This window comes from Tinamus guttatus, unplaced genomic scaffold, assembly GCF_059628265.1.
Source record: "Tinamus guttatus ecotype Peru unplaced genomic scaffold, ASM5962826v1 Tinamus_guttatus_pri_ptg000155l, whole genome shotgun sequence".
NCBI classification, from domain to species: Eukaryota; Metazoa; Chordata; class Aves; order Tinamiformes; family Tinamidae; genus Tinamus; species Tinamus guttatus.
In genome coordinates, this window is record NW_028288689.1 from 8228063 (window position 1) to 8240922 (window position 12860).

The 12860-nt window shown below is 50.7% G+C and overlaps 1 protein-coding gene across 1 annotated transcript in view; it reads right to left on the reverse strand.

Annotated features, from left to right (window-relative positions):
* The window catches only part of LOC104564571 (protocadherin alpha-2-like), a 160364-nt gene extending 151823 nt beyond the window's left edge, over window positions 1-8541 (reverse strand). Inside the window, exon 1 of the mRNA XM_088522729.1 lies at window positions 6082-8541. Coding sequence (XP_088378855.1) covers window positions 6082-8541 — 2460 coding nt within the window. The remainder of the gene's footprint in view (window positions 1-6081) is intronic.
* Between the last annotated feature and the right edge of the window lie 4319 nt (window positions 8542-12860).

Below are 12860 nucleotides of genomic sequence, written 5' to 3' on the forward strand. Positions count from 1 at the left end.
ACACCGTGTGCCCCGCCGCCTCACACGCGACCGCGGAGCCGCCTCCTTCCGAATGGCAGCTCTGGGACCGCCGCTACCGGTACCGGCCCCCGCCGCCCCGAACCTCCCTGAGCACCGACTGTACTCGGCACCGCCGCTGCGGCACCAGCCCTGCGGTGACGTCTCGGCTCAGATGCTGCAGACTTCTCTGTTCGGCATTTCACACGGAAACACCACCATAGATCAGGGACATCTTCCGGGATAATCCTCCTTCCCCGGAACAAGACTTTTTCATCCGTAAGATTCGCTTCCCTTCATCCAGCTCAGGATCCTGCTCCTTCCGAAGACAGAAAATTTTGTTGGCTGCACTCGTATAAACGAACAACAGAGAACACCGTACTCTTATTTTTTGTTGTTGTTGATGTTGTTTTTCTTTTTTTCCTTTAACGGATTGAAGAGTCAAAAACGCTTTAAGACCTTCGACTCGTGGTAGCGGCTCCAATGGGTTGCAGGAAATCATTGGCAAGGGGCAGAATCTGCACGATAACAACAAAGGATGCAGAGGGAAAAGGAATGAGGTATCTGGTACCTATTCTTGCTTGAAGACGTTATGGTAGACTATGCAGAGAACGTGGATGCTCCCGCTGTTTTCTTTGTAAGAAGATGGCAATGACTTGAAAGAAAAGCTCCCCGGGAAATCAGAGTACGTGAAATATGCCCCCCTTCAGTCTTGTCGTCATCTGAAGGTCTCGCAGGATTCATGCTGGTGAGCTGTTTTTTCTTTCTTCCCCCCTCCTCTCTTCTCTGTACAACCCTTCCCTCCATCTCCTGCTTCATTTCTATGTCCTTCCATTATCTTCTCATCCCGACCATTCTCTTCTTCTCTACATTTCTCCTTCTATCTTTCCCCCCTTTTGCCAAAATGTTTTGTAAATGCTGATGCCAATCTTTACTTGAAGCACGGACAGGACTTTAGATAAACCTATCATACATCTTCCTGCTGCTTGCTCATCATATCCTGCGTGAAGTCCTGAGGATTCTGAAGGTCTCTTGAGAACTGCTTTGCAGGCAAGTCTCTCTCATGTGCCCATGAATACAGAGCCACTGCAGCATGGAGCACTCCTGAAAAGGCCTTCAGTGATTCGACCCTATCCTCCCCTCTGCCCTTCACAGCTTATCCTCATTCCTCTTTGCTCAGAAGGCATAACACATCTCCTGGCTTCTTGCAGGCCTCGCCAAGCACACACTCTACACATGCACCTCAACTCACTTTCTGGAAGATAGGCATACTCTGCAGCCTCCATCCACCACTCCATCCACGACAAAACATTTGGCTCTGCAATTTAATGCACTCCCTTTAATTGTCAGGAAGAATAATGCAGACCATATTACGAAAAAAACAAACAAACAAAAAAAAAACAAGCAAAACAACAACAACAACAAAACTACCTGTCCATAACAGAATCGTCCAGTCTTTTGAAGACTGGACTTCCCCAAACATGTTTCGTGGTCGTAAAAAAGCCAAGAATCTCCTTGTTCCAGTACCAAAATAGAAATTAGTCCCCATGCACTCTCACAGCCTTAACACCATCAACCTAGCCCATAATTTCAAGTCATTAAGGTTAGCTTAAGAGAACACAGAGGCATGTGCCTCTCAGGCACATCGTCCTCTTTTGCAGTTTGAAATACCAGAGAATAAAAATAGGTTCAGAAGACCTTTCTTCTGAAGAGGTTGTAATGTAATTCTCCAGGGAACAGGAACAAGGATACCTTCCATAGAAGAAGTGCTTGCACAAATGGCACATGGCCTCAGTTTCAAAATCTCACAGACATCACATCGAAAAAGTCTGTGTCTTGCACACCAGTACTGAAATATCTTTTAAATCGGGCTAGCAACAGGGAAAGGGACTGATGTGGGAAGTATTGTTCCAGCTGGTACATGCATGCTCACCCTCAGCCATCAAGATATTATCCCAATATATGTAACTGTACTCTCAAGAAATCAAGCGAGGCCTACCACCAGGGCAGCCATTAAGGGCAGAGTTAGGAGACTTGAATGAAGAATTGAGGCCTGATCCAAGACTGAACTGGAGCTTTTCCACTTTTCCAGAGAGGCAATGGAAAAAGTACATCCTGAAACACTGTGTAAGCATTCTACTGCAACAAATATTAGCATAAGAGGTCTGGCAGCTCTGAAATAATGACAATATATAATATATATAAGCATGAATATATAACCATGCGGAACACGAGAGAGGGAGACATCTCTTAGGATCCCACAAACAACACACAGGAAATCACACAGAAGGATTGCCTGGCAACCAACCAGCCTCACATACAGTCCATATGGATGGTCTTTGCAATATCAGGAACTTGTTACTTCTGGAGATCAACCTGGACGCATGTTGACAAGGAAATCATCAGAGAATGGTGAAGAAGATGTAAGGGAAGACCAAGGATCTAGTATTCTTCCTTTTGCACAGGGAAGAAGTGCAAATGATTCATTTCCAACTCCAGTATAGCATTCCAGGTAGGCATGCCCACATAGGACAACAGAGCCAGGAGTTCAGAACCCAGCGTTCAGAACATTTCAATACAGGAGGAAAACGGTGCTGCTCACACCCAGCACATGTCCCTGAAGCCTTTTGAAACTGTACTGCCAACAAATTAAAAGAGTCTGCATCTTGCACACCAATAGTGAAACATCTCTTAAATCAGGCTGGCAGCAGGTAAAGGGGCTGGTGATAGTATGGGAAATGGTGTCCCAGCTGGGACATGCATGCTCACCCTCAGTCACCAAGCTATTATCAGAGCATTTTCATCAGCACTCTCAAGAAACCAAGGCCTGCCCACCAGGGGAGACATTAAGGGCATAGTCAGGAGCCACAGGCGATGAGCTTCCACTGCTGTTGCTGGAGACTGAACACAAGTCCTCGGCCAATGCCCACCAAATGACAGAGCAACATACTTTCCCCTTCCCAATCTTTCCTGCATCTTGCACCTACCTTGAGATTTGCTCTTCTGCCGCTACCCTGTAATGAACTAGTTATGTTAGCAATGTCCTGGAATCAAGGCCTTATAATAGACAAGCTTCACCTCCTGAAATGTAATTGAAAATCTTGCTTTTTCCTTGACAAAACAGGAGCTTTCCCATTCATCCCACTAAGTCCAAATAATACAGAGGCAATGGAAAAAAGTACACACCATGTCAGCATTTTTTACAACAAAGCTTAGCTTAAGAGGCCTGCCCGTTTCCATATAATTATATGCTTCATACAAAGCATGAATATAAAACCATATTAAACCCCAGAGAGGGAAGCCATGTAAGCACTGTCACACAAAACGCACACAGGAAAACACCTACAAGGAACAAAATATTCAAGATAACAACCAAAGATGCAGAATGGCTGTGAAATACGTCTGTTATAAGAGTAGATTGCATAGGAAAGAGGTGTGATTTTCTCCCAGTTCTCACAGGAAGGGACTAATGGGTATGAGTAGAAGTTAGACAAAAACTCTCAGCACTCCTCCCTGGTTTCCACTGAGCCTTGGGAAAGGCCAAGGCTTCCACGATGAACATGGTTGCATGGGAAGGATTCATCAGTCATGCTTCAGTATGAACAGGAGCAGGCTGCGCTGGAGACAGTGACAGAACTCAGCTGTTTCAGGGAGTCTCCTTGATTGTGAAAGAACATACCATACAGCAGGGAAATCATATATATATATATAAATCCTTGGTTACACTGTGACACAGTGATCCATCTCCTGAGATAAAAAAAACAGACTGAGAGACGGTCAGGGTGGACAGACTCCACAGAGATTTGACAACTCCAGGGAATCTTTAATCTGAAATTTTTATTCCACTGAGCCTAGCAAGCAAATGCTCAAAGAAGGGTGATATTAAACCCAAGAGGCACCACTCTCCAGCACTCTTTCCTTCCCCCACGTAAGACTCCATTCCACTTCCATCTCCTTTTCCACTTGCAGCTACAGCATGACAGTCAAGATGCTTTTCAGGCAGGCCTGTAAGTGAAAAGGGGCTGCCTCCATGACTCCAGTCTAGAGCACCTCATGGCCTCCTCAGACTGTTAGTTTAAGGCCCTCTGAGTCCATGTGGACTTCCCTTACTAGGCTTTCCCTCTCCGTCTGCTGTGGATGCCAGATGTCCTTCCATGGCTTCATGAGCACCTAGTAGAGGGAGGAAGCTTCAGGACTTCTTTGTCACGAAGGTTCATACAATGAAAGGACCAAGTACCCTCTCAAGATCAGCAAGGCCTCCAATTCCAGGCTCTTGTAACTGCAAAACTATCACTGACAAGCATCCCTGAACAACTCTCTTGACTCAGACTCTTCTCCAAGCATCCTCGACATACCACTTTCAGAAATGAGTTCTAACAAGAACCAGGCATTCTCGTCTTTTTAGGTTATGACACATGCCATGTCCTCCCCAATATCTCCACGTCCCTCAGGCAGGGCTTTGTACCACTCACGATCACCCAGGCCTCATTCAGCACCACTGCATAGTGCCACGAATTGCTGGACAGCAACTAGCATCCTCATATTCTCCCTCCCAGGCTGACAGAGTCTTCTGCAAATCCTTAGATTCACAGCAACAATGTCATTTAAAAACAAAACAAAACAACATAAATGGATTGTACCAAATATGCATTTTCAAACAAATGAACCCCCCAAAGAGATTTCACATGATTTACAACAATGGAACAAAAATTACTGAACAACAGTACAGAATAGATACACTAGGTGTTTTTGCTGAGATTCAGAGGGACCTCAACAGGCTGGAGAGATGGAGCAGTGGGAGGATCACTAAGGGCAAGTGTAAGATCCTGCAGCTACGGAGAAATAAACCCTTACACCAGTACAAATTGGGACTGCCCTGCTGGAGAGCAGCCACAGAGAAGAACCTGGGAAGGCTGGTTCACCATGAGCCAGCAAAGTGCTCCTTGTGTCCGAGAAACCCAACAGTATGATTAAGGGATTGCAGCACCTCTTCTGTGAGGAGAGTCTAAGACAGCTGCGCCTGCTCAGCATGAAGAAGAGAGACAAGAAGAGTGTTCGGTGGTCGTGGCAAATAATAGCAATGTTTACAAGTATCTGAAGAGAGGGAATAACACCAGCTGCTAAGCAGGAGATTGGGTCTCCTGGCTTTCAAAACCACAGGGGAAGGGTCCTTAAGTCTCGCTGGAAAGCATGTCTGAGATGGAAAAGGTCCCACATCACAACCCCGACAACTGCACAGTTTGTTGCAAAATCCCATCACCAGCACTGACGAGAAGACCCTCCTCCAGCACCGCTAGAAAGAGAGAAGAAGAAGAAAAAAAAATATCCGGGGATAAAGGGAAGAAGTTCACAGAAGGGATCCTACCGAGCCCCTCCGCTCTCCCTCTCTCATTCACTCATGCCGGAGAACATCAAAGACGGAGCCATCAGCGCTAATTACGGGCAGCACCTCCCTCGCATTTCCCATTAACACTCAAGGAATGGAAAACGCCTTACGGAATTACCTGCATCTACTGAATGCGGTTATGCCATTCATGAAGGCAAACACTTTTCTTTGGCAAAGGCTGAATCTTCTATAACGAGCATATTTGCATGAGAAGGATGCACCGCTCATGCTTCACCACGAATAGGCACAGACTTCCTCTGTAGTCTCAGGCACTCTGCTAGGCTATCAGACGTTTTTGTACTTCCTTCTTTGATTTGAAACTGACGAAAGAAGGTCAAAACTCTTACTGAGGCAGACCGGTGCATGAAAAGGGGCTCTGTGCAGATTTAATAAGACCTCTAAGCACACTTTGTGTGAGGATTTCCGTGGGGACGTCCCCTCCAGAAGTCACCCTCCTTCACAAAGCACACATCCGCTCCGAAAGCGGGGAGCATTTGCAAGTGAAAGGAGATACAACAGACAGCACTGCCTAGAGGTAGACATCAAAAAGGTGACAAGGACCAGCCCCCCGACAGGAGCCGAGGGAAGAGCCCGGATCAAGGACACGCCACGAAAGACAGAGGCAGAAGCAAGCAAGGAGTCTCAGAGGAGGGGAAGAACCGGAAAGAGAAGGGCAGAGAAAAGAAAGTGCCACTGACCGTGTCCAGGAGAGCGGTGGGATCCTGCGGCGTCTCCTTTAGCGCGGAGCCCGCGGGCGGCGGGAAGTTGGGACTGAAAACCATGAGGTCGCTCTTGCCCGCGCCCTCCGCCACGCACACGCTCCGGCTCTGGCGCTGCGAGTACGACCGGCTCCCCACTTCGCTGGCGCACACCAGCGTCGTCGGACCGGGCCCCGACAGCACGGACGCCCGCGGCGACCACCGCGACGCCGCGTACAGCACCACGGCCAGCAGGAACACGCTCGACACCGCGCAGATGGCCACCACCAGCCACACGTTCGTCGTCGCCGACGGGGACGCGCCGCCATCGATGCCCGATATCGGGCCTCGCAGCACCGATCCCGACGAACCCGCTCCCACGCCCGCCGCCAGCGCCGCCTCGGTGCCCTCGCCCAGCGACACGCTCAGCGTGGCCGTGGCCGAGCGCGCCGGCTCGCCGTGGTCCCGCACCACGATGAGCAGCGTCTGCCGCGGCCCGTCCGCCTCCTCCAGCGCCCGCGCCGTGCTCACCTCGCCGCTGTACAGACCCACGCGGAACGCGCCCTTGCCCCGCGCCTCCTGCAGCTCGTAGCGCAGCCACGCGTTGTAGCCCGAGTCCGCGTCCACAGCACGGATCTTCGCCACCACCTGCCCCGCAGGAGAACCCCACGACGCCCACGCCCACAACGACCACCCCGACGAAGACGACAACTCCGACGAGGGCGACCCCACCGCGCCGCCAGCCCAGGGGCCCGCGCCGCCCCCCGCAGGCGGCAGCAGAGACGGCGCGTTGTCGTTCTCGTCCACCACGAAGAGCTGCACAGTGGCGTTGCCGCTCAGCGACGGCTCCCCCGCGTCCGCCGCGCGCACCTCGAACTGCAGCACCTGCAGCTCCTCGTAGTCCAAGGGCTGCAGCGCCCACACACGCCCGCTCTCCGCGTCCACCGACACGTAGCTCGACGCCGAGCGCGACCCCGACGCCGACGCGCCCTCCCACAACGAGTAGCTCACGCGCCCGTTGCCCGCCTCGTCCGGGTCCCGCGCCCACACGCGCGCCAGCTCCGCGCCCGCCGCGTTGTTCTCCCGCGCCAGCACCGTGTACACGGCCTGCGCGAACGCCGGCGCGTTGTCGTTCACGTCTGACACCGGCACCCGCAGGGCGCGCCGGGCGCGCAGCGGCGGCGCCCCGCCGTCCTCCGCACGCACCTCCACCTCGTACTCCGACACACGCTCCCGGTCCAGCGCCTCACGCAGCACCAGCGAGTACGAGCCCTCGAACGTCGACACCAGACCGAACGGCGACGACGGCCACACCGCGCACCGCACGCGCCCGTTCGACCCCGAGTCACGGTCCGACACGCTCAGCAGCGCCACCACCGTCCCCAGCGGCGCGTCCTCGGACACCGGCACCGACAGCGACGTCACCCACACCTCCGGCGCGTTGTCGTTCACATCCAAGACCTTCAACTCCACGCGGCAGTGACCTGATAACGGAGGAGTTCCCTTATCTCTCGCCTCTATGCGGAAATCGAATACGCTGACCTCTTCAAAGTCCAGAGCGGCCGTCAGTGTGATCTCGCCTGTGTTCGGATTCACGCTAATAAGATCCTTTCCGTGGAGTGGAAGGAAGTGCGTGGCTGCGTAGGTAATTTCGCTGTTAATTCCCTCATCTGGATCCGATGCAGTCACGCGCGCCACCAGTGTTCCCTCTGCAGCACTCTCTGCTAGCTGCACTTTATAGACCGACTGGTTGAACACGGGCGCGTTGTCATTCACATCCAGCACCGAGATCACCAGCTCCATCGTACCCGATAGCGACGGTCTGCCCCCGTCACTCGCCGTCAGCATTAAACTGTGCTCAGACATTGCCTCCCGGTCCAAAGCCTTCGTTAACAGGATTTCAGGCAGATCATTTAGCTCGTTCACCTTTTGCAAATCCACTTTGAAATACTCGCTGGGGCTGAGTTTGTAGGAGAGCTGCGAGTTCGCTCCGATATCCGCGTCCGACGCGCCCTCCAAAGGGAAACGCGAGCCGGGAGGGGAATTCTCCGATATGCTGAGGTTTTTTCGGGCGGCGGGGAAGAGCGGGGCGTTGTCGTTGATGTCGGTGACCTCCAGCTCCACGTGAAAGACGCGCAGCGGCCGCTCCACCAGCACCTCCAGGCGCAGCGTGCACGGCGCGCTCTTGCCGCACAGCTCCTCCCGGTCCAGCCGCGAGCTCACCACCAGCGCCCCGCTCGCCCCGCTCACCTCCACGCTCGCCGGACGACCCTTCGCCACCAGACGCAGCCGACGCGCCTCCACCTCGCCCGCCTCCACACCCAGGTCCTGCGCCAGCCGGCCCACCACCGTGCCGCCCTTGGCTTCCTCCGGCACCGAGTAGCGCACCTGACCGCCGACCAGCGCCCACGCCGCCTGCAGCACCAGCACCCGCACCGCGGACCGCACGCACACGCCCATGGCCAGCGCCGGGCCCGCACCGGCCCCGCGCGCTTCCCCGACACCCACGCCGCTCGCCGCCGCCGCTCCCTGCACCGCCGCCCGCGGCCTCACGCTCCCCCCGCGCTCACAGCCGGGCTTTCCGCCGCTCCGGGGCGGAGCCGACGCGGACGCCGCCGTTTCTGAGCCTGCAGCGACACCGTGTGCCCCGCCGCCTCACACGCGCCCGCGGAGCCGCCTCCTTCCAAATGGCAGCTCTGGGACCGCCGCAATCGGCACCTGCCCCCGCCGCCCCGAACCTCCCTGAGCACCGACTGTACTCGGCAACGTCGCTCCGGCACCAGCCCTGGGGTGACCTCTCGGCTCAGATGCTGCGGACTTCTCTGTTCGGCATTTCACACGGAAACACCACCATAGATCGGGGACCTCTTCCGGGATAATCCACCTTCCTCAGAACAAGACTTTTTCACCCGCAAGATTTGCTTCCCTCCCATCCGCTCCTTCCACCCTTGTTGGTTGCACCCTTATAAACAAACAACAGAGAACACCATAGTGTTTTTTTTTCCTTTTAGCGGATTGAAGACTCAAAAGTGCTTTAAGAACTGCAACTTGCTGTTGCGGGTCCAATGGGGTGCAGGAAATCATTGGCAAGGGGCAGAATCTGCACGATAACAACAAAGGATGCAGAGGGAAAAGGAATGAAGTGTCTGGTACCTATTCTTGCTTGAAGACACTATAGCAGACTATGCAGAGAACATGTAAGCTCCCGCTGTTTTCTTTGTGAGAAGATGGCAATGACTTGAAAGAAAAGCTCCCCGGGAAATCAGAGTACGTGAAATATGGCCCCCTTCACTCTTGTCTTCATCTCAAGTTTTCTCACGAATCATGCTGGTGAGTTGTTTTTTCTTTCTTCTCCCCCCTGACGCCCCTCTCTGTACAACCTTTTCCTCCATTTCCTTCTTCATTTCTATGTCCTTCCATTATTTTCTCATCCCGACCATTCTCCTCTTCTCTACCTCTCTCCTTCCGTATTTCTCCGCTTTTACCAAAATGTTTTGCAAATGCTGATGCGAATCTTTACTTGAAGCACGGACAGGACTTAAACCTACCACGCTTCTTCCTGCTACTTGCTCATCATAACCTGTGTGAAGTACTGGGAAGGCCTTCAGCGATTCGACCCTATCCTCCCCTCTGCCCTTCACAGCTTATCCTCATTCCTCTTTGCTCAGAAGCCATAACATTTCCTGGCTTCTTGCAGGCCTTGACAAGCACACACTCCACACATGCACCTCAACTCACTTGCTGGAAGATAAGCATACTCTGCAGCCTCCATCCGCGACAAACATGTGGCTCTGCAATTTAATGCACTCCCTTTAATTGTCAGGAAGAATAACACACACCATTAAAAAAAAAATCACCCTTAAAAATCTGCTTGTCCATAACAGACTCATCCAGCCTTTTGAAGATAGGACTGCCCCAAACATGTTTCATGGTCCTAAAAAAAACCAAGAATCTCCTTACTTCAGGAAGACAGTCTGAAGGCACATTGACAAGGAAATCCTCAGAGAACAGTGTAAATATGTATGGTCTATACCAGTGATCTAGCGTTCTTCCTTTAGCACAGGGAAGACGCTTTTTTTCTGTGCCTTCATTTCCATTTGCAGCTGCATGATTCATTTACAGTTCCTGCTTATCTTTCCAGGTGGCTTCCACTACCAGAATAGAGACAGGACTTCAGTTCCAGTACCAATACAGGAATTAGTCCCCAACACACTTTCTCACATCCATTAACACCATCAACCTAGCCCATAACATTAAGTCATTAAGGTCATCTTAAGAGAATGTAGAGGCATGTGCCTCTCAGACACATCATCCTCTTCTGCAGTTTGAAATAACAGAGAATAAAAATATATCCTTCCTTCTGAAGGGGTTCTAACATAATTCTGCAGGGAACAAGAACAAGGATATCTTCCATAGAAGTAGTGCTTGAACAGATGGCACATGGTCTCAGTTTCAAAATCTCACAGACATCACATTGAAAGAGTCTGCATCTTGCACACCAATACTGAAACATCTCTTAAATGGGGCGAGCAACAGGGAAAGGGCCTGATGGGGGAAATATTGTTCCAGCTGGTACATGCATGCCCACCCTCAGCCATCAAGATATTATCCCAATATATGTAACTGTACTCTCAAGAAATCAAGCGAGGCCTAAAGGTCAGGGGAGCCATTAAGAGCAGAGTCAGGAGCCATGAATGAAGAATCAAGGCCTTATCCAAGACAGAACTGGAGCTTTTCCACATTTCCACAAAGGCAATGGAAAAAAGTTCATCCTCAAACACTGTGTAAGCATTCTACTGCAACAAATATTAGCATAAGAGGTCTGGCAGCTCTGGAATAATGATAATATATAATATATATAAGCATGAATATATAACCATGCGGAACACCAGAGAGGGAGATCTCTATTACGGTCCCACAAACAGCACACAGGAAATCACACAAAAGGATTAAAATACTCACCACCCTTTACCAGCCAACCAGCCTCACACACAGTCCATATGGATGGTCCTAGCAATGTCAGGGACTTGTTACTTCTGCAAATCAACCTGGACACACGTTCTAACATAATACTCCAGGGATAAAGAACAAGGATATCTTCCACAGCAATAAAATTTGCACAGATGACACATGTGTGTTCAAAATTCTGAAATTATGGGATTGTTCATATCACTAGTTCTGTGAAAACAGATACAGAAAGGAAAGCTCTAATTTGGTGGCATTCTTTCAAGGTTGAATGCTCTTTTATATAGGAAGAGGGAAGTGCACCCACTGTTGGCACATGGCCTCAGTTTCAAAAGCTCACAGACATCACATTGAAAGAGTCTGCATCTTGCACACAAATACTGAAACATCTCTTAAATCAGTCTGGCAACAGGGAAAGGGGCTGCTGCTGGTGTGGGAAATACTGTCCCAGCATGTCCATGCATGCTCACCCACAGCCATCAAGATGTTATCCCAATATATGTAACTGTACTCTCAAGAAATCAAGCAAGGCCTATCACCAGGGGAGCCATTAAGGGCACAGTCAGGAGCCATGATTGACAAGCTTCCACCACGGTAAAGAATTAGGTATGCTAGCAGTGTCCTGGAATGGAGGCCTTATCAAAGACAAAACAGGACTTTTGGCACTTTTCCACAGAGATGAGGAAAAAAGTACATCTTGAAACACTGTGTAAGGAATTGACTGCAGCAAAGCAGACTGCCAGCTCTGGAATAATGACAATATTTAATATATGTAAGCATGAATATATAACCATATGGAACAGCAGAGAGAGAGACCTCTATCATGGTCCCACAAACAGCACACAGGAAAACACACAGAAGGATTAAAATACTCACCGCCCTTTACCAGTCAACCAGCCTCACACACAGTCCATAAGGATGGTCCTAGCAATTTCAAGAACTCATTATTTCTGCAAATCAACCCGGACACACAAATGACAACGAAATCCTCAGAGAAAGGTGAATAAAATGTAGAGGAAGAACAAGGTTCCAGTACTCCTCCTTTTGCACGGGGAAGAAATGCAAATGATTCATTTCCAACTCTAGTTCAGCATTCCAGGCAGGCATCCATACATAGAACAGAGCCAGGAGTTCAGAACCCAGCATTCAGAACATTCCAATACAGGGCAGCGCCCACACTGCTGCACATGTCACTGAAACCTTTCAAAACCCTACTACTGACAAATGAAAAGAGACTGCATCTTGCACACCAATACTGAAACGTCAGGCTGGCAATAGGGAAAGGGGCTGGTGCTAGTGGGGGAAACGGTGTCCCAGCTGGGACACACGTGCATGTCCTCAGTCACCAAGCTATTATCAGAGCATTTTCATCTGTACTCTCAAGAAACCAAGGCCTACCCACCAGAGGATACATTAACGGGCACAGTCAGGAGTCACAGGTGATGAACTTCCACTGCTGTTGCTGGAGACTGAACAGGGTGATCAACTTGCAATTAGTCCTTGAACAACGCACCCCAGATGACAGAGCACCAAACTTTTTATTTCCCAATCTTTCCTGTGTCTTGCACCCACCTTCGGATTTGCTCTTCTGCTGCTACCCTGTAAAGAACTAGTTTTGCTACCAATGTCCTGGAACCAAGGCCTTATGAAAAGCAAGCTCCACCTCCTGAAATGTAATTGAAACTCTTGCTTCTTCCTTGACAGAACAGGAGCTTTCCCATTCATCCCACCGAGTCCAAATAATACAGAGACAATGGAAAAAAGTACACACTCTGTCAGCATTTTGTTACAACAAAGCTTAGCTTAAGAGGCCT